The following is a 25,961-nucleotide window of genomic DNA, read 5'->3' on the forward strand; positions in this document are numbered from 1 at the left end:
CGGGGATGGAGGGCCGTGATTTCCTTCAAACCTCCAGGAGGACTGGAATAATATCTACTCAGCATTCTGTAAATATCCACAGGGAGAATGTACTCCAGTTCATTGCCGAGGTGCCACAGTTACTTTATATGGGCTTGGCTGCTGATCCTCAGCTCCTGCCCTTTGTTCTTGAACTTTTCATCTTATGACTCCTAAAAAGAAGCAATGTGTGTGGTGAAGGAGCCTACTCAGCTACTATTATTCATATTCTCTACACTCTTATTGCTATGCAGTCTGTTCAGACGTGAACAGACTGAATTCACTTGCACCTGATGTCTACACAACACTTAGGGAACCAGGTAAAATTTATAAACTTTGAGAAAACAAGAATTTATATTCAATTTTTTCAGGAAATTAAGATAAATTAGTAGGGCGGCTCAAGAAAGTTGTACATTTCAATATAGAAAAATTTATATTTTTTCATGTCAACCTAAGCCAAAGATACTCTTTCAAAAAATATGTTTGTTTGTTTGTTATGTTTCTTTTACCATTTTTTTTCACTTACTAGTGCCACAGTGACAAAAATAGAGGAGGATTTCCCTTTTTACCCTTTTTATTTCAGTAACAAAGCTGGTGGTATGTCATAAAGCCAGCACAGTGTCTTTGTAGGTTTTTATTTCTGTGTGTCTGTGGTCCCAACAGGAGCTGGGGAAGGACAATGTAGTCACAGCCCAAAGCCCCTATACCAGACCATGAAAATAATTCTCAAGTTCGACCTTAGATGAATAGAAAAGGTCCCTGAACATCAAAGTTTACCACTAATACAATAACTTGCCACAGGATGCACACAGTGTGAGCGGATGAGAAGGAAAAACAAATTGAATCACACCAGAGTTGCATTGGAGTGGACAGGTTATTACGGATAAATACCACATTAGATTTGTACATTCAACTCAAATTCTTTGTCAAATAATTTTAGCATAATTCCAGAATATTAGTATGGAAAAACACAATGTGTTTGCAGTAATACAAAATATTTCTGTGGAGTTGTGGAAAGTAACAAGTACATTTAGTACTTTGGTACTATATTGAAGTTCAAAATTATTTCATTTAATGGTATTTTATACTCCATGTCAGAGGGAAAAATAGGTTTTACTGCACAATATCTTATGAGCTATAGTTCAGTGTGGTTTCCAGACACAGCCAGCAACTGTTTTCATTTAAAAACCCAATGTACACTACTTGTAAGGACACAAAATAAGTTAGCTCAAGCATTTAACAGCTTAAAAGCCAGAAGTTTCCTTCAAGATGGGTGGAGACCAAAACCAGAGCTGAGAGGAGAATGAATATTGGACTCACAATGATGAGGGGATCAGAAAGACAGACTTCAAATGAACGATAATGTTGCTCCACCTCTGCTCAGCTTATATATCTGTCGTATATGTCTGTATATAACAAACAACATCATATAAATTTTAAAGGTGAAACATGTAGGGTTGTAGTTACAGCTGGTTTCCACTGCCCCCAAGTGGCCAAAAATTGTGATATTTCCTTTTTCTGTTCAGAACTGCATCTGCTGATTTTGTTGTAGAAGTAATACAAACTAGTAATGGTCCTGACAGTCTTTTTCACCTGCTTGTATGTACACAAAAGGTTATTTTTACCTACCTTACCTTGTTGAATTTCCCTCGGGATCAATAAAGTATCTATTTATCTATGTTTGTTTACCTACCTATCCACCTACCTACCTACCTTGCCATCTTTGTTTAAAGCCATATATCCATTTCATGTCTTCCTGTTTGATGTTCTGGGAGCTGAGTACAAGAGCAATTCCAAATCAAATTTCTCATGTCTGTGTACGTGTACCTCGCTGACCAATAAAACTGATTCTGTTCAATTTCTGCTGAATGTGCCTGACCATCTAATGAGCTCTGAGTGGAATAAACCACCTCCAAGAAAAAATGCAGATTTGCAGTGATAAATCAGTTTATTGGAAAGAGCTTTGATGAAGTTGACGGCTATAGAACTGCCTCAGGATCAGCTCAGTTCAAAGCTGCTTTAACGCTATCAATTAGACAGACTTAGTCAATCATGATATCACAATAATTAGTTCAACAATGTGAGATTTATCTTATCTTGTGGAAGATAATGAATCAGTCTAACTGAATGAATTATCAATTGTTTGTCATTATTCATTCAAGCTTACAGACTTATTTCCAAGTGGTTTTCTGTCTTCTAAGATATGATGGGATTTTTAATTTGCAATAATTATATAGCCATGACTTTATTTTCCCTCTCAGTCTTCACTGCATTTTGTAATTGTGGTACCATGTCCCTCACTATCACCATCGCTGTGACAACCAGAGATGGATGAGACATCTCAACGGAAAACTTGCTAACACACAGCTTTGATTAGGTGGGAATAATCTAAAATAGACAGGATAAACTTGCAGTGCAGTGTTTTGCTCCAGTAAACAAAATTTAATGCTTCAAGCTATTGACTTTCTGTTTGGTCTTATCGGTTGATGTTTTGTCTCTCAGGCTTATATGGTGGATGAGCAGAATGTAGAAATAGTCAGAACGAGGCTGTAAAAAGACGCCATGGTTAAATCGATGAGTTAGATCTGGGGAGAAAAGGGAAGAGATGGGATGGTGATGAACCTGGCGTGACTTACAAGATCGTACAGTTAAGAGAAAATTTGTATAGAAATCCTCACAGTTGAGGTTTCCAGAGGGAAAACACTGCAGGGTTGAGCAGACCGAAAGCTGCGTGCAGAGTGGAAGCAGAGTGAAGCAGCTGGTTCTGTATTTATCAGGAGGTGGGAGCACTGCTGTGTGCCAGCACTGCTGTCAATCCATCAAGATCGTTGTCAGCTTTTTCCTCTGGCAGCGGTGCTCAAACAGCAGTTCAACAACTAATGGAAAAAGGAAATCAAACCATTAACAGAATTAAGTTAAAGCAATTGAATTGCCTCTGAAACAAAACATGTGGATGAATGAGAATATTTGAATAAGGTTGTCAAAAAAGACACACAAAGCTGAAAGGTGTTCCATTGTTGTAGTTTGGACTAGAACAGAGATCAGAAGAGCAATTTGTAGGCTGTTTTATTTTCGTAATTAACTGAGATCACTTTGTAGACTGTTTTCACTTCGACTTCAAAAACGTCATTTTGATTCAGTGTATGATTTTATGTTGATTAAGAACTGTAAAACAATAAAACATGTCTGAAAATAATGATCATTTTCATTAAGGATTAATTGGCTTTCCTTTATCAATTAATCATTTGGTCTAAACGTAAAAACTGTGCAAAATACCCACATAAATCAGCAGATCTAAGTAGGAATTGAGCATTTTGTCAAAGATGTCAATATGATAATGTGATGTCAATATAAGCATGGTGCATTGATTGTAATATAAAACTGTATTAAGTTTTGTATTTGACTTTTGACTTTAAGTTGTTGCAGACAAATAATATCAATAAAAAACCAACACTAAATAGGTCTGTTATGATTTTTTATTATGGAGAAATATGACTTTACATCACCCAGAGGGTGAGAAAAAAACATAAATAAAACATTCTTACAAAATGTTGCAATAAATCACCAACAAAACAGTTTTTTTGTTTTTTTTTTTTACATTTGATTTGTTTTATACATAAATCATATTTACAAATTTGTCTTTGCCCTTTTTTACATGGTTGGGAATGAAACAATTCTGTACCACTTTTATAGTACAAACATGTCCTTCGTTTCAAAGCAGAGGTATAAAAGCTCTCCTCTCTCTCCTGAGAAGATGCTGGGTTCTACTCTAGTGCACTTTATTATTAAGGTTTAAGGCTATGCAGGGTTCACCTGATGGACACACTCGCCTCGCGGACAGGCCTATCATCATCGGGGAGGGAGCTCATTTTCTTGACTCACATCTGCTGATTGTCCCTTGCAGAGAGAGGTTTGTGATTCCTCCTTCAACCTTTAGACTGTCTTTTTCATATTAAAGCTGCTGCTGACTGGTTTCGCTGAATAACCAATCACAGTTTCTGACAACTTATTTGTTTCTGCAGTCAATTACGAATGCCTTGGGGAAAATGTCACAGAGCGTGAGAGCCCACGCTCATCACATTATCTCTGTGTGACAATGACCTGCTGAAAAATATGTCAATTTCTCCCAGCAGGGAGGGTGTATAAAAAAGAAAATTCTAAAAGATTTTCATAATTTCTGCTTGTTGTTGTGTGAGAGAGGAACTAATTTAGTTATAGGTGCAGTGCTCCATAGTGGTCAAAACACACCTAAAGTGACAGATGGCGAGAAAAAGCCCATTCCTCTATTTCTTCGACAGGATTACACCAAAGCCATAAACAAAAGACATGAAGCAACTAATTGGCTGGCCCTGTAAGCCTCTTAGAAGACACACTATAATAAACCAGCCGGGACATGATGTCAAATCCTCAACACAGACAGCAAGTTCACAAACAAACACTGAAAGACAGGACAAAAGAAGCAGCAAGAAAGCAGTTCAGTGTAGCTGCTCTGTCATTCACTGGAATTTTTGTTTAACTTCTTTGTTTTTTACTTCCTACCTGTCCAGCAGGTAAGTACAGCCTGCAATCCAGGCTCAGTGGGGCTAAAACGCAGGATTAAAAATCAAGACAGGCCAGCTTGAAAACATTACTACAAGCTACAAGCTCCCTGTTTTCATTTTAAACACTAATGAAGGGGAACCGCAGCATCTTTTGTGCACTCTAACACGTTATCTCACTTTGGATCATTGTTGCTTTTCATGAGCATCAGTGCCCTCGATTAAAAAGTTCCACAGAATACAAAGATCTCCTTGATTGATATCTCAAACTGATAACAGAAAAAAACTGCATCAACATATTAGGAGCAAAGTGCTTAACAACACTGAGTGTTGATTAAACTGAAATGATCAGAGACTCAGGCGGTACCTGCTGAGCAAGTTTACTTATTAAATATCAAAACAGGGACACACAACATCTTTTGGTGTTTTTAATTAATGTTCTTTCTCATTTTCTCTAAACAGCTGCTTTCCCCTTAAATTAACAGCTGCTTTAATTTCTTAAAACTGTCAACAGTGTGGATCTACTGAGTCGATTATCATAACTGAAAGTGGGAGGTTGAAAGAGAAAGTTGAACTCTTTAACAGACAGAAACCATTAGTATGCTACCTGCAGTTACATGCAATTAAAAAACAGAAGGAAAGCCCTGTTCCTCGTCACTCAAATGAAAGAAGAGGACTGAATAAAAGCCCGCTGACAGGCAGATAAAGCGAAGATCAAGTTAATATCCATCCAAGGCTGTACAACACACTGAAGGATTTGAATTGAACCAATAAACACATTAGGCACAGGGAGATATGTCTATGTGCTTTCATTACAGTTGGAGTCTGGAAAAACAGACACGCACATCTTAAAGAGTTTCACTCCAAAATAGACATATCCATACTTCAGAGCCTGACAGCAAACACGACTGATGGCATTAAGCCATTATAGAGGATTACTGAAGGTATCAAGCTAGTTCCGTTATGCTTGCAAAATGTGGGCAAAATCAGTGGACAGTCACATCTGCTTTTCTAATAGTGAGTAAAGGAATGTTTCTTTCAGTGTGGATATATGCATGTTGGAATGAAACTCTGGACAGATTTCCCTCTGTGGTTTCAGCCTTGGATTAATTATTAATGTGGATAATTAGGAGTGAGGAGCTTCCAGTGCCACATGGACCTCAGTGACATCCATATCTCTTTCCAAGTGGAATTTGGGTACGTCTGTGTCCTTGTATGTGTGGGTTCAGTCGCATGGAAAAGGGCTTGTGCAAATGAGCATAACACCCTGTTGATGTTTAGCTTAATGATGGGACGGACTGTTGAACAGGGGCCTGGTCGGGGCCATAACGCACACAGAAGCAGAAAGTCAGTGAAGCCTGTGACACACTCGGCAGAGCCTGTGAGGCAACCTGCTGTGACAAGCTTTCAGTTTGATACTCTAGCACAAAATTTATCATTCTTCAAAATGAAGAAATTAATCCTCTGTCATGTAACCACAGTGTCTCTGCTAATGGATACCAAGAAATGTACTCCTATTTCATGTTGCACACCTTCATGTACCGAAAAGAATCCCTAAAATATTTTACTTTCCAGAAACTAAAAGCAGTGTTTTTGTTGTAAAAATACAAGAAAATATATTTTCTGTCTTTGTCTTGTCTGTAATGTTAAACAGCTCTACATTACAACGGAAAAAATCTAAAAGTCCTTTCAAGGGGATTTTAAAGGTGCCAGAAATCAGTATTACATATGTAGATGAATGTATTACTCCTTGGTAGTAACTCATTCCTCTAGATGTCAGAACGGATGTGATGGGTTGATAACGATGATGATGGTGATGAGGAGGAGGAGGAGGAGGAGGATGAGGAGAGCCACTTTTCTCAGCAGAAGAAGATCTCTCCATCCAGAGGAGGCTCTGGGAGGTGCTGGGGGTCTGGAGGGAGGAGAAGAGAGGAGTCTGTGTCACAGTCACAGGAGAGGATTCTTCGTATAAGCGGATTTTGCTTGCTTATGTTTATTCTCCATGGAGAGTTAGTGAGCAGCATCACCCTGCTTCACACTGATCAAACCTTCACGCTTAGCCGTCATTGAGATCCATTCAAGAACTGTCAGAAGCTGCTTCAGTGGGCAGCTTCATGTGCTGCCTGTTGGCTCACTGCTCATATCAGAGTCTTCCTTTCAAATCTTAAGAGGGTTTTTTTTTTTTTTTTTACATTTATAATACTTTGTATACATTCTGTACTGTGTATGTATCGTTATTTTGAATGTGCTGTTGCTCTACATACACAGGGGACATTTTCATATTCATATTTGTGTTACTTCCGGTTAGGATAAAGCAGTGAAGTATGCTAACTCCTTGTATTTTCAATGCAAGAACAGTACACTGTAAAGAGTAGTATAAAGTACATACAGTACACAGTTATGGTATGGATTTGGGACACAGTGATAAGCTCCAGAATTACAGGACATGAACAGGGCTGGTTCTAGGACCCAGCAGAGACTGCAGGACAGCACAATAAGTGACCTGTGATGTACATGATAGTACATCATGGAGGACTGTGGATGAATTCACCATGGGATGAAGGAGACACAGAAGATAAAGAGGCAATATGATGCAAGCTGAAACTTGCAGAGCAAAATGTTCTCGAAATACATCACCAGACAGAACAGCAGTGACAAGCTGAACAGACTTGTCAAACAGACAATGAGCACTTATTGTAGTAGTGTCTAAGATGAGGGTCAATGTCACTGAGTAACAAATGTTTCACGCACTACCACTGTGTCTATTGTGGATTTAAAATGGGTGGCTTATGGAAAATGTAATACTGATTCATAGCTTTTGTCACTGACAGTTTAGCAGATAAAGAATATCCAGAAACATGAAACTGTTCCGGGTTTTCTTGCCTATAGCTGCATGTTTTATAGGCAATATCTTCATTTTAGGCCTGTTGCCACAGCCAACACACATATTTTGGTTGGCTATTTGGAAAATGTCCACTGGGAACATTCAACTGGGGATACAACTGTATCAGCAGTGGGCTTGTCTACCCAGCATGCAGTGCAGCGTGAAACAATGGGAGACCACTGTCTGAAAAAACCTGAGGATTTCACGCATTAATTCTTCTGACCATCTATTTCATCCATCGACGTCCTCCTTCCAAACATCTATGTTTCACTTAAAAAAAAACCTCAACTTCAACCCGCTCATCACTGAACGATTAAACTAAACGGAAATCCATCCACTCCCTCCTGTTCACTGTTCTCTACCTGCTGTCTGTGCGCTCCCTCCTTTGCCCTTCTTCTTCTTCTTCTCTTTCCCCTCTTTGCTCTTGTTCTTGGCCAGCTGCAGCAGGCTCTTTGAGATCTGGTTGTTGGCTTCACCGGCCTTCAGGTTGGGGTTGGTGGAGGATGAGGTAAAAGGATTGAGACCTTTCCCTTTGGACTTAGACCGCTGGGACTGCGGCCTCTGAAGGGAGGAAGTGAGCTCTGACGGGCCCAGCTCCAGAGATTGGGAGCTGCCAGGGAACAGGGATTCATCAGATGTTGTAGAGGAAGTCCTCTGTAGGTAAAGGATGGAAGTAAGAAAGATGCTGTTGTTATCCACATCCATTATTGAATATGTATGAAAGGTGCATATTTTAATGTTTCTACGAGCTAGAATAAGAGATTAGCATAAATGTTTTGAGAAAAGAGATTAATTGTGGAAGATGAAAATAAATGTTTATCTATATACACAGGTTGAGGAACTATACATAACTCTGCTGTTTGGACTGCAAAGCAGCACAATTTGTGAGTCAATTTGCTGCCAAGAGCTTTTTAGGACTCACTTTCAAAAGCATCCAGGTTAAGGCTCCAGTGAAAATATCCATAAACACAAACCGTGCTGAAGTGTCATTAAGCAAAACACAGTCTCCCTACCAGCTCATTGAATGTTCTCCTGTAGCCGAGGGGCAACAGAGAGGAAGAGTTCCAGCAGGGAACAACAGATCACATCATCGTTATTGCTGTGACTGTTATGAAGAGTCCCAGCACACCTCAGCCATACGAACCTCCTCCATCTTGTTGAGCTGCCGTTGCACAGCCTCCCTGTCCCTCTCCAGCTTCCTCTGGGCGTCTCTCAGCCTCTCCAAGTCTTTCTGGTACTCCTCCTTCTTACGCTGCAGCTCCCGCTTCTCCTCCTCCAGTTCCTTGTGCCGCTTCAGGACCTCCTCTTCCTGCAGTGGTTGGAATGTGAATTGATGGATTGATTGAAACGTTACAGTACAAAAACATAGTGTGTTTTCAGATATTGGAAATGGAGTTACTCTGTCAGTGGGCCGACAGAGTCTTCAGACTAGTATGAAGCTCCATAATCTGAGACTGACTGAGTTATAATATAATATAATGTACTATTATCTGAGATAGCACATTGTGTTTAAAAACCCTTTGGAAAAAGGTAATAAGTGCTGATGACCATTCAAACTGTCATTAAATCAAGTGAGCTCCTCCTAAACACACGTTTCTTACTGTATGTCAGGAAAAGAAAAGGCAGGAAAAGAAACCTGGCAGTATAAAGCTCACAGATGCTGGATAAATTATTTATTGTCTTTGGACAAAAGGAAGAAAATGAATTTTCTTTTCCTCTTTTTCTTTCCATTTGCAACTAGCACCATTAACATTACCTGCATGTGTTTAAATGGCAAGGTTGTAGAGAATCATTTTGGAGTTTCACAAATTGAAACCCTGTCAAAAAACTGAGCCAAGGGAACTAAAATACTGCAGGAGGTTTATGCTGTGAGAGTGGCATAACAAAAAAAGCTCAAATCACAGTTATTTGTGAGAAACCCATTAACTAAAATTCATTTTCATTTAATTTCAGTTTCCAAATATGAGGGTGCAGCCTAGAAGGACTCCATGCATTGCTGTTTAGCAGTTTAAAAGTCATCAGCAAATGGCCTAGTATGTTCATTTTTAGCCATTAAATAAACTAAACTTTAAAAGAAGGGTGTGGAAGGTTTTTCAGTTGTGTTTCTGAAGGCAGTGTGTCATTGCTTCAGAAAAACTTGAATGTCTTGCAACTTGCAATTTACGAGGAAAACATTGTACAAGTTATGCTGCTAAGGTAGAAAAAATCCCACTGTTGAAAAAATGGTTGCATTGAGAATCACAACTGCCTCCAAACCTATTAATAATACAAAGAACTCATAGAAAATGATGCATAGTTACCTGTGCATGGAGCAGCCCCTCCCTGTCATTCAGCCGCTGTTCCCTCAGCTCCCACTCCTTCTCCCTTCTCCTCTTTTCCTCAGCATGAGCTGCCTGCTGTCTCTGCAGGGATGCCAGCTCCTGCCGCTGCTTCTCCAGGCTACGCTGCTTCTCCTGTTCAATCAGCGAGCTGGGCCGCGAGGCCCGAGACAAAGATGCGCAGGAGGAGGAGGAGCGCTCGCTCAGAGCCTGCCGCTGATCCTCTATGAAACTGTCCTGCTGAACCACCACCGCCTGGGAGAGACACAACCAGAGCCACAGGACAGACAGATAAGGTCAGACACATCACTTCTAGTCAATATTACTTAGTCTGCCTCAACAACTCAGTGCTGACATTGCACCTGAAAGCATCTCCCATCACATTTCACCCCCTCGTCGTTTCACACGAGAAGTGACGTTGTGTGATCATTTAAACTCTGATCTGGAACACATGTATACATAGTACGGAGGCCATCTTACCTGCAGAGTGCTGAGCAGGAGATGCAAATTGGAGACACTGTTGAGGACCTGCTGTGGGGGAAAAAAAAAAAAAAAAAAAGAGATTCTTGAGCAACGTGTAAACTCATGCGTCCTGGTCTGTACTGGTCTGTTCTGTTGCATGGAAAAAACTGTCTGTTTGATGTTGGGGTGTTGTGATCTAACAGCACCATACCAGAAATATTTAAAAATGAAATAACGATATTTCATATTAATAACACACGTATGATAATACCATGTAAATGAACCAGTGCACATGTTAGGCCTTGTGGATCTTTTGTTTATCCATTTCATTAGGTGTAACTGTTATTTTAGCATGCTTTATGGTTACAGACTTGGGCTACAGGTGACATTTTAAACACTGTCTCTTTTCACAAGCACTAGCAGTGGATTGCATGTAATATGCATTTACCAGTGAACTAAGTTTACAGTGATGTGATCTTTTGTCCATTGAAACACTGACAAAGAGACCAGGCCACTGAGCTTTCAGCTGCCACCAATGTGGCACCATGTTTACCCAGACACAAAATGCTCCAATTAATATTCACTGGGAACTGCAGAAAACAGAATTTCTAACACAGAATATCTACAGAAAGCGCTGCTGAATCAAATTTAAACACAGAACGCCATAACATTTTGCATAACAAAATGGCAGGTGATGTGGGACAAACAACCGGAATGTACAGTATGAGCATCTTTTGCAGGTTAAAACGAAATGTTAGACCTACACCCTGCATTTTCTGTTCAACAGATAACAGACCTGTTCTTCAGTTAGTTTGAATGATTATAGTATGATTATTATATATAACTTTTGGATGGATAGCCATGAAATTTGATGTGCATATCCATGATGTCGAGAGGATGAATCTAATCCATCTACTCAATGGACTGACACAAAATATTGTGGAGCCATTTACCGAATACCTGCACATCTAATGACATTCCCATCAGCCTCAGCTGCACTGTGTTCAGTCTGAGAATGTTAGCATCTAAACTTTATTTTTCTATCTTACTAAGTTCTGCTGCTGCTGTACTTGTACGCTTGGGATGTTTGCTCTATTTTGATACATAATTCATTTTTAACTTATTTTTCATTTAAAAGTCTTCTTGAAGTTTGTTCTTATGAGCACAATTTTATTAAATTATTTCTTCCTTTAACAGTCTGCTGTGTTTTCACTAAGTGTATTTCAAATAATGCTAGAAACATCTAACACCACTAATACCTCTGCAGTCCAATAACTAGGACTACCGCTGCTGCTTATCAGTCTGTACGCTTACTGATGCTGATAACGATGATGGTAACAGAGTTTTGACAGTCTCCATGTAAACAACGGCTCTAATCGACTTCGAGTCAGGAAGTCAGCGTTACCTCACTGTTCCTCTTCAGCAGCAGCAGCACGTTGGCGTTTCCTCCCTGCACACAAACAAAAACACACTCTTAGTACTCTACAGTCAGAACACACTAATACATGCATAAACACATCACCAAGTGTGTTTGTACAACATGTGTATGTGAGTAATGCAGACAATACGGTATACTGCATATGGCTGAGTGGATGTGATTATACTGTGGGTGTGCTGTGAAAATCTAATCGCATCTGGGTGTGATTATGCAAGTGACTAATAATACAGCAGTCTTGCAATTGTATTGTAAATAACAATGAATGAAACATCTCTAAAAATGTATTTTCCATTTACAAAGAAAACCATAAACTAATGCTATTACTGAATTAACAGTATGATTATTCTGTCTTCTGCCATCACTCCCTTCTCTTCCTGCTGAACCCCCTCTGAACTTTGGCTCTATGCACAGGACGAAATGTTAATAAAAATCATGTACTACTGTTTTATTCATGCACAATTAACAAGAAATGGCCTGATGTCAAGTCGGTTCAGAGACTAAAAAAATGTTTTCATTAAACAACTTACTATAGTAGCTTGGATCCGCTAAAGCATTCAAGAAACAATTATGTGCAGTTCAGCTGCTGGATATGTGCAGAATATATGGCTATGAAGGCTAGAATCTAGTGCAGAGCTACAATAGCAGCACCTAAAGGCGGCCCATTCATTTTCATCCACTATTGAATTCTTACACAACTGATGGTCGCCATTAGCAACGGGACCTGGCAGGAGGAGTCAAGAGGCTAATTCACTGGAGGGAGAGAAGTGGCTAAATTCATCTTAATGGTATTGTTAATGTTAGAGGACAAAGGCACCCCCACATATGGCCTCAGGTTCTCATTGAGGTGTGGGGGCGTAGCAGCTTCAGAGTCAAGAATAATTGGCTGCTGAGATGCCGACCTTCTTTAAAACGCTGTCGGACTCCGTCCTGCGCAGATCTCCCGCTGTATCCTCGCTCTCATCTCTGTCTCCGCCTGACATAAAGGGAGATCACAAGAGGCAAGAATGAACCAGGCAGCAAATAATACACATTAATGTCCCCTGCAAGAGGACATGAGAAGAGAACCACAGTGACAGGGAACATTTAGGATCATGGTCATCACCAGGTCAACACCCAAAGGAACAAAGCATAACATGTTTTCAGAGAAAATGTTGTTTTGTGTTCTTTATAGGTTTTACCTTACGGATAGATTGAGGAGTGATAGATTGAGTTAAATGATCATGATTTCTGCTCAGGCTAAACAAGTTTGATGTTTAAAAGTAAGCCTGCACATGCCAATTATTTTTATAAATAAATGTGCAGATTATTTCCCTATCAGTTAATCATTTGGTCTAAAAAATGCCAGCAAACAGTGAAAATGCCCAATACGATATCATCAAATGTACTGTTTTACTCAACCATAATTAAGAAAAGAAAAAAAATGGTTAATTCATGATGAAAATAGCTGATGATTAGGTCGATCAATCAACGACAGCTCTTAACACGAAATCCACAACCAACGTTGTCTTCAGTTTGAGAGTCTGCGGGTTTCCAATGGTTGAACTAATCACTGAAGCTGGCTGCACTTGTTCCTCAGAATAAAAACCTACAGATTCTTAGGTATTGAAAGTGCTGGACAAAGAACTGCTGACCTAAAATTTTGCACTGATTTTAAATCTCATATAGAAATATTTATGCATACAGAAAACGTTGCTGTTCTAATCACACACATCACTCTGGAGCTGCTAAGCTAAATCGGAGGCAGTTACAGTATGTGTTTCAGTTGACTGCAGCTGTTGCCTTCACTAACGTATTTGAGTTTATGTCTGCTTTTTGAACAAAATAAAAGTTAAAATAGACTTCAAAATGATAAAAACATTCGATAGTGCCTTTTGGCCAACATCACTTCTCCAGGTGCTGTTATTGAAATGGCTCAGTGTCTCCAACACTGTCAGCAGAGTCCCACTCTGAGCTAGCAAGCCACCAGTTCAGAGGTATCGCCCCAGGCCACGTCCCCCTCAGGAAGCATCAGCTCTGCTGTCCAAGTCCTCGTCTAAAATGTTTAATCTAACTGCACCGAACAGGGGCATTGTGAGGTGCTGGGTGCAGTGCCTGCTCTATATGACCACTAAAAATCAGTTTTAAGGGTGAAATAGTGAAATATTTTACTTTTCAAACCTGGGCTGAGCTTCCAGCATAGTCTCTGCACTTTTGCAGTCTAGTCACTCAGTCAATGAGATTATTGACACCAACAGGTCCAGGTTCAGAGCCTTTGACTGTTACAGGCTTCAAAAGTGTAATCTGGCTTACCACTTGGCAAGTCTAGACATTTTCCACAGAAAGCAAGCATGCAGCAGCAGACTTACTCTTACTGCTGTGCATCTGGTGACTATCGAAGCCTCCGAAGGTCTCGGCCCGACGGGGCAAACACACTGGCCCCGCGCCTCCTCCCTCCTGGACGCTGGCCATGGCCCCGCCGAGGCTGCCGGTCACCAGTGCCTGTAATGTCTCCACTGTGTCACACACACACAGACATACAGACAGACCAGGCACACACACACAGACACACACACACACAGGAAAACATCAATGTGCAGGTCAGTAAATGAATTACCCTGGCTAACTGTGTTAGGGTTCAGCTCTGCTCTCATGAATCCTACCAGGCACTCAGCTTTCAACCTGGAACTGGCTCCAGTTGCTAAGCAACTATTGACAACCTGTTTGAAACGTAGAGCTCTTTTACTGAAAGTTTAAATATCTTTACCATCTGAAATGATATAAACTGTGAAAGACACATATTACACATAGTATTGGTATCCACATACATACACAGACCATGCAGCACTGTGACCTTCCCAGTGGAAATGAGGAGAAACAGAGATGTTGCTGCTGGATGTGAATTCACAATAAAACACAACAGACTCAGCAGAAGAAATGACATTACTGCTGCCAAATGACATATCAAATAAGGACAATGGTTGCCCTGGGCATGAGGAGGAAGAGGTGAAAAATCCATCCTATAAGGGTGCTAAATCTGTTCCTGCTAGTTTTAAAAGTGGAAACCATCATAGAAGCTCTCCACATGTTTTACTTTAGAGTTGCAAACAATTCTTGGTTGAATGTTATACAGCCTGTAAACTACACAACAAATTCCTGGAATTTGGGACCGACATCATGTCATTGAACACTCCTCAAAATCATTAAGAGCATCAGTTAAAAAGCTTGTCAGTCTCTGTTCTGCAGCTCTGACCACTACAATCCCTCAGCTCTTTCACGTGGCGACACCAGCAACACTTTGTACTATTTAATCCTAACACAGACCTCCAGACTGCTCTTGTTGAATATACCAAGAAACAGTGCCTTATACTTACACCACACTGCACTGCAAATGACAAATAACAAATTTTTTCATCATGTTTTTCAGTCGAACGTTTTGTTTCTACATCAGACAGGAAAGTTAGGACCCTGTGTAACATAAAAAATAAAAAACACGTTCAACCGAGCTGTGTTTACCAACAACATTGGTACTGTTTTCAATTGAGCTTATGTCAAAGAATATTATCAAGCAATCAGGTTAATTTAGTTTTATACTACCCCAGCTTGTTTGCATTCAAGCTTGAAATACTTGCATTTCTGCAGCAGCTTTCTTTCAGTTTCAGTCAGACCAGAAACTTCTTGTTTTTAATGTTAAGTCAACTTAATGGGCAGATAATGTGTTGTGCTTCTCTATCTTCCTCCACATCTCACTGTGTCTTTGTCACAATGTACAGTATCTCTTTCAGTTCTGTTTTCTTCTCATTCACATTTGATGAGCAGGGTTGCCATAGCAGCAAACAGGGCTAGAATAAAAACCGAAAACACACTCTGACACCTTTAATGTCTCCCGTACACTCTCTAAATTATTCCAAAAGACAAACACTCTCTTCCTTCGAGTTCTGCTCTCTCAATTCCTGTTCCTGTCTAACCACCAAACCAACGATCTTTCAAGTACTCATAGAAAATGTAAATTATTAGGTGGGTGCTCACTGGAGGGTTTTAGTGAATCAGCAATTTTGATTAACAAATTAACAAATTGGATACACATCAAATATGGAGTACTTGTTAAACTGACTGCATGCTTCAGTGTGGAGTAGTTTTCGATTTCTATTTAGGATTTGGGGATCATGGTCATGTAGTTATCCAGCAGTCGTTTTTCACAGCAGATTCATGAAAATCACAAGAGTAATTAATAAATGATAGCTCTGTTCAGTGTGGACGTTCCAGTAGTAGGGTCGGGCTTTGTGTGTGTTGGCTCTATGGCACTTTCTATAAAACAAAGCCACTGTTAACGTTATTAGTGACAAGTGAGTACTTTTTCTACAATGACGAAAGTATTTCATTTTTATTCCATGGTTAAGTTTAATGGACATTCAATGGATTATGTGATTGCTCCGTCAGAACAAGCATGTTATGAAAATTGCTATGCATACAACCAACAAAAACTAGTTATGGTATTGTGGTACCTGAAAATTTACAGCCTGGTCTCTTGTGTACATCAGTAACTTCTGATGTAACCACAAGTTATCTCATTTCCTCACATAAGCTTTAAGGTTTTGTTGTGAAGGATCAGCACCCAACTGAGGGTACTCTGGAAAATGAGGTGGGGTAATAGCGACAATATGACAGACAGTATGGCAAAGATTTTCAAAATACACTTACCCAAACAGATATAGACTAAAACCACTAACTGGCTCAATAGCAACATTAAAAGTCCTGTTTATTAGGACAGGGGAAACGGGTATGTGCACAGATGTGTTTTCTGATGTGGAAAACCTCTGGCTGAGCTGTGTCTACATCGATCAATACTGCCATGCACCATTAATTTGTCTTCAACTTTATACATGGGTGGTTCAGCATGTTTGACAGTTGTTGGAGTTGAAATGAATGACACTGCATATTTATTTTCTCTATTTAGTTTAGTTCAAGAACATTTGACAAGCAATGCATCTGCGAGACGTTAGATACACTATGTGCACTCTCTTTCTCTGTCGTACCTTCCTGCAGGGCATCCCTCATGACAGATGCTCCTCTGGGCAGCTCCTGGCTGCAGGCTGACCTGAAGAAAGGTTCGACCTGCCGGCAGACGTCATCGCCTGTATTCAAGCCCTCCCACATCCCCCTGAACAGCTGCACCTTCTCCTCTAGCAGAGACATGATCTCCGTGTCCTTCTGCTTCAACAGATCTGACCGATGGAGACACATGGTAGGAAGAGAGACACACAGTGAGGGAAAATTTTCGTGGTATTTGGAGCAAATTTGCCCCTGTTTTCTTTCACACAAATGCTTCAAACCTGTTTCTCTTACCTCTCATCTCCTTGGCTTTAGTCTCCAATTGTCTCTTGTCATCTTCTGTCTCACTGGGAATACCTTCATCCTCATCCTTCTCCCTGTTGCGCCGAGCAAAAGAAAGAAAAAACGGTATAAGAGCTAATTAATTATACAAGATTAAACATCTACAATAGTGAAAAATCTTTAAACTTACAAGTAGAGACAAAGCAATTGATTAATCAGTTAGTTGAATATCATAAAACAATGACCAACTGTTTAAATAATCTATCAAGTAAAAATGCCACTACTTTACTATTTTCTGACATTTTATAGACCACACATTTCTTTAAATAAAGATTAATGAAAATAACCATTAGCTTCAGCCCAATCTGCAACCAATCGGTATAAACATCTTCGACATCACAGGACAAGAGTTTCCCTTGATGGGGATTAGACAACCCTGAGAGAATGTGCAAGGAGTTTTTGGTGGAAAAAGACATCAGCAGAAAACTGTTTTTGTTTCTCTCTTCCATTCCTGTCAATAGCCCAATCTAAATTTTTGTTTTTGGACAGAAGTCACACAGGGAGAGAGAGAGACAGAGTAGTAAATCCCTCTCCTTTCCGCTGGCTGCAGTCAAATAATCCACTGCTTATAGCAAGCTGCCCTTGAAGCCAATCCAGTATTAGACTGTCCCTGAGTACATCCCATCCCCAGGTAGAGTAGTGCTAATCCTACTGACAGCAAAGTGCTCTGTTGCAGCTTACCATTTATTACTACCTAGCAAACTGGGCTGGGTCTAACTCGTGGGTTACAACAGACACACCACAGGTGAACTCAAAGAAGCCCATACTGAATATAAAGCACTTTGAGGGCAGAGTTTGTCCTGCACTCGAGGTTATGGGCTGAAATAAATGGGGCAGGTTAGGTTAGGGCTGACTTTGGGATTACATACTGAGGCACAACTTTGAGTGAACAGCTCTTCTGGCTACAAAAGCAATTGAAAAAATTCATAGAAGCTTTAGCCCACTCCCCTAGTTAAAAAATAAACAAATAAATACAGACATAAATAAATCCCACTTACATGGACTGCATGGCTTCCTGAATGAGCTGCATCCAGGTGTTGCGCTCATCCTTTGAGCTGGCCAGCACCTCCATCATCTCTGGCTTTTCGATGCCTGCCGTGATGAGGAAGAGGCCGCGCTCCTCGTTAGCAACCTCCCTCACAATCAGCTTCTGGAGGGAGATGACCGTGGAGCGCTGGTCCTACAGGGAGAAGAGGGTGGGAAAAGAGGGGAGGGAGGGGTTGATGGAAACCACAAGGATGGAGAATGAAAAAAAAAAAAGATGACGGTGGGAGGGTCGAGGAGAAGAGGGGAGGAGGGAGGACAAATGTTGACAAAGGGACAGGATGGGAAAGGCAGGAAGAGAGGGATGAGGAGGGAGGGAGTGACATGGCAGGGAAGAGGAAGAATAAGGAGGGAGGGCAGGAAAAGAAACAAGTGCAGTGAAGACAGACAGAAAGAACAAGGAAGGTGAGTTGGAAAATAGGCGATTTATAAGAAGAGTGATACAGCGTGGAGAATGAAAAAGATGTTGAATAAAGGGGAAAAAGATGACAAAATGAGATTCCGCTTTGTGTCATCATGAGAGTCAGCTGACTTCTAGAGCTTCAGCAGTCTTTAAATTCATGTGGCTGTAAACACTGTAAAGCACAGCTTGGTACACTAACACCACAAACCTCTGTTTCATTCCTGCTTGGTTCAGTAAAACTCTGAGACTGTAACCACATCCCTACATTTTCTCCTGCCATCTCTCGTCTGAGGTTGGGACTTTGTGCGATAGATTCAGATTTTTTAACTCTGTCTTTCTATTGTGAATACGCTGCAGATGAGGAACAAAACCGGTCAGCATAATCTGTGCAGAAATGAATTAAAGTGGGCATCTTTCAAAGAGTTTTTTTGTATAAAAATCCATTTTTGATTTACTATCTTCCCACTCTAGCTCAGTAAAGGAAACACTGTATTTGGACAACAAAAACATGGAATTCATATAGAAAAGACTCACTCTGGATGATATCCACTTGTTTCTAACTCCTGGAAGCTCATATTAGCCACATTTAGTTTCATAGGAACACATTTTCATCTTCTGGCCAGGTGCCCTCTGAACTGATTTCTTGTACTGTTGGTAATCATCAGAAGTGAAGCCCCAAACCCAACCTGGTTCACATGGCTGTGATCCATAAGGAACCACACATTATTGCTCTTTTCAGTGTCAACAGCCTCAACTCAAACATGCCAAACCTTATTTAATGATGAATGTGAGTATTGTGCCAGTGGCCTCCCTGTTTTATTTCCCCAGACTCTGTGTGTCTTTGTGTGAATCTGAACTGCAGACACGAAAAAAACAACACAGACTATATGACTTATCACAGTTGGCTTTAATGCCAAGGGCCACAGCATCTTTATTAGGTGCTGCTAGCTAGCTGCACAATGGGAGAGCTAAGCAGCCCAGCTAATGCTAACAACAGCAACAACAACAGTGGGATAGGAAAATATGACAACCACATATCTGGCTGCGCTCATAAGATCTTTTTAACTGGAATGATGGAGGGAAAACAGAGGGAACAGCAGAAGGAAGGAGGGGGAGAGAGACAGAAGTGAGACAGAAGGAGGGAGAGTTGGCAACAGGATCCTACCAGCATGGCGAAGACATATTTCTGGTCTTTCTCTTGGAGGAAGACAAAGACATCTGATAGTAGCAGAGCGTGGACATCTGGAGAACAGCCAGAAGAAAAGTAGGTATGGTCGCATGAGAGAAAAGATAGAATACATTAATATATTTTCCATATTTCCAAACAATATTGACATTATTTACAGGCAGAAAGGCAGAATTTGTGGTCAGCTAATGAGAAGCAAAGCAGTCAGTAAGCATCTTGTTACCTTTTAGTCTTCCCTGGCTGTTCTTCAGCTGCAACACTCCATCGTGGATTAGCCTCCTCCTCAGCAGATCCTCCCTGGCGAAAATCTGACCGCTCTTCATCATCATGATGGACTTGCTGTCCATACGGCTGTGAAATTCCTTCAGCCGGCGTCTTTTCTCGTGTTCATTCACCTTGCTATCAACCGCTGCAATTATCTCTTTCACAAGCCGAATTGACTCTGTCAGGTCGCCATAGTCTTCCTCGCTCTCTGTGTTAGACATGTGATGAGAGAGGATAGACATGCAACAGTCAAGGTAGTCTGGCATTAACAAAAATCTCAGGATAGATTCAAACCAAACCATAAAACATGAATGCCATGTCTGATTACTGATGGGACAGTAATCCAATATTAATTTCTTTTACTTATTTTACGCAAAAGGTTAGTTTAAATTTCAAAGGTTTTGTTATTATGTTGTTGAAACAGAAACAGGACTACAAATGCAGGGAAAAGTCATGATTGTTGTCCATTTGGTGATTTAATGGCTCCCTCAGGATAAATAAAGCAGTCTGTAGAGTGGCACAGCTGAGGACGTGTTTATGTGCAGCAGAAGGCGCAGTGAAATTTTGGTACCCATTTTGACTGAGCCTATCTATTGCAGAAATAAATCAAAGCATTTTTTGGTTTAAGTTGGTGGGGCTAGGCCCAAAAAAACTAAAAAGTCACCTAAACTTCTTTCATGTGTGTTGAGGTTTTGCCTCTTTCATTTTGACATAAGATTTTCTCCTAGCTGTTGATGCACTGAAAGACATAACATTTGTCAAACTGAGCCCGCCCACTATAAATTAGCCCGTAGATGGCCTGTTGGTCTGCACACTGAGAGAAGCCCCAGAGTCAATATGTCTCTGATATACATCTTGGGTGTTGCACTGAAAATATAATATTTTGTCCCTAAAGTTGAATATTTACCTCCTGTGGTTGTTGTACTTCAGTGCTCCTGAGAACCAAAATATGCATCTCTAACTTGTGAGTGTGCTGCTGTGTTATTTCCACTCAGTATATATCAGAGTTGGCAGGAGCGAGTCTTCTTAAAGCACCTTGGGGATTAAGCCAGAGCTCCCCCATCCCACATAGAACTATAAACAGACTTTGGGGGAAGGATTAGAGAGAATGTACACAGTGGGAGGCCAGCTGAAGAAAGCTGCTATAAATCAGATATAAATATGGTGTAAAATATTTCAGCTCCTAAAAGTATGCTTGATCTGTTCCTGATCCTAAAAACACCTATTAAACTTATGTTTCAGTTTTCTTAAAATATATGAGACCATCCATCCATTTTCTGTATCGCCTATCCATGAAGGGTCGCGGGGGTGCTGGAGCCTATCCCAGCTAACCCCGGACTGGTCATCGGTCAATCACAGGGCCAATACACAAAGACAGACAGCCACACACACACACACACACTCACACCTAGGGGCAATGTAGAGTAGCCAATTAACATAATGTGCTTGTTTTTGAGATTGTGGGAGGAAGCCGGAGTTATGAAACCATGTGTGAAAATTTTATTTATACACATATATATAGTAAATTGGTATAAATGCTATAAATGTATTCATGAATTTGATTTTCTACAGCAGGTCTTTATTTTCTTAAAAGAGAAGGATCTCACTAAAATGTTTAGATGTGGTTCGAACCCCAAGTCAACTTGATTTTCTAATGATCTTAACATTTTCTTGATATTAAAGCAATGACTGGCCTAATTCTGTCTTGTTTCCTGCCACTTGTTTATGGGGAAATGCTTTAGATCCAAGTATGATTAATGCACCCTACTAGCAGAAAGTTTCCAGTTGAAGGAAATAACACTTTAACTTATATTTCCCAAACTTTAAAATCACTCCTTTGGTCTGCATCGACAGTTAGAAATAATGTGGTCTGAATAGTAAATACTTTGTTTTGCATATATTAAACGAGGTAATAACAGTGTAAAAAGCACAAACAGAAACTGTTTGAAGACTTCAATGCCATCAATAGAGAGTACAAAATAGAAAAAATAACAAATAAGTATTCTCTTTACATATGCCTTTTATAATGCATCTGAATATGTTATGAATCTTAATATGTTATATGTTACTCATCTACTTACCCATTAACTAAATCATTTACTGCTTTGTTTCCCAGTTCATATTATTGTTGTTGTTATGCACACACATTAAAAGCATGGGTGAGCAGGGAGAAGTGGCTGACATGAAGCTAACCTTTAGTGTGCTGCAGCATCCTCTGAATCAGCACCGGGTACTTTGTTATCCTCTGGGTCACTAGCAAGATGCATTCTGGGATGCCAAGCCTCCGCACAATACTGCTACTCATCTTTTTCTGGAAGAACCGACAACAAGTGCTTTAGTAAAACGTGCCCACACAACAGGTGGCTGAAAAAAGAGAAGGTTTCACATAACCACTGGGAAATCTTAAAACTCATTTACTGTAGAACAATATAGTAACAATACCTGAGAAGATATTGGCTGTGATTATGGACATGACAGTTACACAGACACAGAAGACAGTACACTCAGAAGACAATATAAGCATTGATGTTTTAAGAAAACAAACAAGGGAAAAAATAGTCTAAACATAATGTGGCTCCTATGCATGAATTAAAAAAAACATCAAAAGTAAGACAGAAGACATTAAGCAGCTTTCTGTAGAACAGAAGACCAGAAGACACAGAAGACACATATTCAACAAAAAATAATGGTGCCTGGGACAGCCATCCAAGTGAAATACCATAATTTCCAGACTACTGAGCGCACCTGAATATTAGCTGCACCCACTAAATTTAAAAAGAAAAAAAAACTTGTACATATATAGGTCGCAATTGTCTATGAGCCGCAGGTGTCCACGTTGTCAGTCTCTCTTTTGTTGTCGCTCTCAATGTCACTTTCGTCTTGAGGCAAACTCCATAAATTAGCCGCATCATTGTTTAAGCCGCAGGGTTCAAAGCGTGTGAAAAAAGTAGCGGCTTATAGGAAATTACGCTATATATTTTCAGCATAAGAGGAAAGCACAACTTTTTCAAAAGGCAACACTGTTGCAGGATAGATATGTGATAAAAATATGAGGGTACAGTGGCTGAGAGGGTTCAGGGCACAGCAAGCAAGGAAAACACATGCAAATAGACAAAACACAAGCAGATTAATACATCATCACAACATCTTTGCCAATCTGAAAAAACAGGTGAAATTTAGGAAACGAGCTCTCTGAGCCACCACACGAAGAGCTGACTTACTTTGATAAAAGCTTTAAAGCGTTTGTCTTTGGTCAGGAGGTCCTTGTAGAAGTTTACGGCCTCGTTGTGGCGGCTGCAGAATCTTCCGTAAACCCTCTTCATGCTTTCACCATTAGATCCGGAAAACTAGGGCAGGAATTAACAGTCATGAGTACAAAAACAAACACTGGTATAACACGCTGATGTTAATGGCCATAATGTTTAATATGTTAAACTTTGTGAACATGCTAAACAGTGCTAATTGCTAATAAGAATTAAATCCATATTACAGCTGTGGTTCACGGGAATTTCACTGGTTTTGCAGATATTTGGCCATAAACCAGATTACTACACAAACTGAAAGGTGGACCTGAGGAAATGACAGGAGGTCCAGTCAGTAGGATTGCTACAGTTTGGACTATGAACGTGCAGAAAATTTCAAAGCAATCGGTGCAAACCAACTTGCTACCAGACAAACTTAACTAGTTTATGGAATGTGTTTCACACACGTGTTGCACACATTTTGTTTTTGATGCTGTCTTCATATGAAATAGTGAATGTGAGCAGCCTTCAGGCATCCTTCACTACCAAAATTAGCAGAATGTCCTCCAGGGAAAAAGAAAAAAAATTAAAAAAAAAAGCAATTCATCGTGGGATATGATCTTTTTTTTCTCACCACACCACCCCCTCCCTCCTCTAACCTGGCTGACCAAAATGTCTCCTATTCTGTTGATGATGAAACCGCCATCCAAACTCATTCCTTCCAGCTGACTCTCCCTCTTCCTCTCCAGGAGGCGGAGGAGGTGCTGTGTGTGGAGCTCCAGGAGTTCATCTAGAGCTGGGAACAGTTTCTCCACTGTCTGCAGCTCCAGCTGCAGCTCCTTCTGCAGGCCTTTGCTGTAGACTTCTGACATGATACGCAATGTCCGAATGTGATGCATCTCTGTCTGCATCAGCTCTAAAGTCACAAAATGACATAAGCAAAAGTCTTTATACCGCTTCACAAATCTACATAATTCTGCCACAGAGGCCTACAACAGAGAGTTTCATAGATTTCATGACACACATTTGTCTGTGACTGCATGCATTATAAATATTAGAAATGTGCTTTTCAGAATGATTTCCATCAGTTGTTTTAATCACAAGTAGGTTCTAATCAAAAGCTACAGATATCTTAAGGACTCTCAAACCAAAGAGGATGTATCTTGGTACATAATTAAAGGGCCTAAATTATTATTTGTAGAAGCACCTCAAAAAAACTTAAGTGAAAGTCATAAAGCTATGCTTTTTTTTAAATCAAAATAGCTGTAGTAGAGACCTAAAAGGGACCGAAGTGACAAATACAGAACAATAACTTCCTAAAAAATTTTCTTAATTTTCCATCAAGTTTAGATGACCCCATTTAAAATAATTTTTCAGTTTATAAAATGTACCATAGATGACGTCTTGTCTCTTCACCAACTCTTTGTCCAGCTGTTGCAGATGCTGCTGCTCCACACCTAAACTCCACGAGTCAGCTTCCATCTCCTTGGCCTCTGCCTCAAACTCTCCCATCAGCTGCCCATCCATCATCTCCGTCCCTGCACCAACAGCAAAACCTGCACTTTGAAGCTCATGGTATAGTTTCAAAAAATGATCACTTCCAAGCAAGAGGAAATGTGTCTGTTGAATTACAGTGCTGTTACTGTTGATATCAGATTTTGTTAAAACATTGTCCGATATTTGCTCAGTTCTCCAATCAGAGACTCCCAGCTGTTCTGCAGCTGTCCTCGGTATTCATATCAGTGTTGCGTGTGTGTGTGTGTGTGTGTGTATTGACCTTCATCAGTCAGCGATTCCATGGACTCTGTAACCTGGTTGGTTCTATTGAGGGAGTCAGTAGACTGGGAGAGATACCGCAAGCCTTTAATGGGCATCTCGTCAAACACTGGACTGAATGGAGAGATAATAATAATAAAAATTATTTGAGTTGCCCTTTTCACAGCCAGTTACAACCACAAACACCCATTAAGCTGTAAACACATGTGGTGCATTATAGACTTAGTGATCAAATACAAAGTTAACAAAAAAGACACACACACAAAAAAAATCACAAAATAATAATACTAAAAACGGCTTCAATGCAATAGTGAAATAGCAACAAAAAAACATTTTATTTTGTTGAAATGGACATATGGTTATCTGAGTATCTTCACATCATTGTATGCACACACTCATACACCAGCTCACCCAGCGATGTTGCTTATGGACAGACTTTTGGAGAGGTTGTTGCCATGGAAGGTCATGATGCTGGTGTGTCTCCGTGATGATGGTATCATCAGGGATGAATGGTCTTCAGGGGACAAGATGGCTGACCAGGGGCGCTCCCTCGTCCCACCAGCTGGACCACAGACAGATATATTTCAGGAAATCAATCTTTGCACTTATTGTGTACTATATGAAAAAGTAGGCAGATTTTCACTAGTAACAGCAAGAGAATAACATTCCATTATTCTATAGACCAGAGGCTCGTAATAAGAGGCAGGATTTGTGGTTAGAAACCACAACCCTGGGTTTTCAGGGTGACGGTGCTGGTTCACCTCTAACCGAGGTACATCGCTATGGTAACTCATGCTGTAAACATGTATAAAAGCACTGTCTACCGACCAATCAATTTTTTGGAAAATGACATTATCGTTCATAGAACCTATGGAGCTTGAAGCACAGATCATGAGAGTTAGGAGGGCCCTCTCCTTTCTTCTTTCACTTTTCCTGGTCACTGCAAACAATGTCAGTCGTTTCACTGTTCTTTCGTATATCTATAAAATCACAACAGAGACCGAGAGCAGCACTTAAC

General features: G+C 40.2%; 1 protein-coding gene across 9 annotated transcripts in view; it reads right to left on the reverse strand.

Moving 5' to 3' along the window:
- Nucleotides 1–3,480: 3,480 nt before the first annotated feature.
- LOC124068430 (A-kinase anchor protein 13) overlaps nt 3,481–25,961 on the reverse strand; it is a 97,763-nt gene continuing 75,282 nt past the window's right edge. For 4 of the 9 annotated variants that reach the window (XM_046407336.1, XM_046407201.1, XM_046406726.1 and 1 more), the window contains 19 exons: nt 25,355–25,505; nt 24,945–25,057; nt 24,559–24,705; nt 23,827–24,083; nt 23,147–23,272; nt 22,119–22,236; nt 19,885–20,133; nt 19,641–19,717; nt 18,027–18,208; nt 16,981–17,063; nt 16,671–16,859; nt 14,004–14,150; nt 12,558–12,631; nt 11,626–11,670; nt 10,239–10,289; nt 9,741–10,013; nt 8,570–8,752; nt 7,803–8,094; nt 3,481–6,468 (listed from right to left, as the gene is read on the reverse strand). In XM_046407336.1, coding sequence (XP_046263292.1) covers nt 6,416–6,468; nt 7,803–8,094; nt 8,570–8,752; nt 9,741–10,013; nt 10,239–10,289; nt 11,626–11,670; nt 12,558–12,631; nt 14,004–14,150; nt 16,671–16,859; nt 16,981–17,063; nt 18,027–18,208; nt 19,641–19,717; nt 19,885–20,133; nt 22,119–22,236; nt 23,147–23,272; nt 23,827–24,083; nt 24,559–24,705; nt 24,945–25,057; nt 25,355–25,505 — 2,810 coding nt within the window. In that variant the 3' untranslated portion in view covers nt 3,481–6,415. The remainder of the gene's footprint in view (nt 6,469–7,802; nt 8,095–8,569; nt 8,753–9,740; nt 10,014–10,238; nt 10,290–11,625; nt 11,671–12,557; nt 12,632–14,003; nt 14,151–16,670; nt 16,860–16,980; nt 17,064–18,026; nt 18,209–19,640; nt 19,718–19,884; nt 20,134–22,118; nt 22,237–23,146; nt 23,273–23,826; nt 24,084–24,558; nt 24,706–24,944; nt 25,058–25,354; nt 25,506–25,961) is intronic. The other 5 variants (XM_046407277.1, XM_046406886.1, XM_046407041.1 and 2 more) reach the window with 4 other exon arrangements.

This window comes from Scatophagus argus, chromosome 1 (genome assembly GCF_020382885.2).
Source record: "Scatophagus argus isolate fScaArg1 chromosome 1, fScaArg1.pri, whole genome shotgun sequence".
Lineage (NCBI taxonomy): Eukaryota > Metazoa > Chordata > Actinopteri > Scatophagidae > Scatophagus > Scatophagus argus.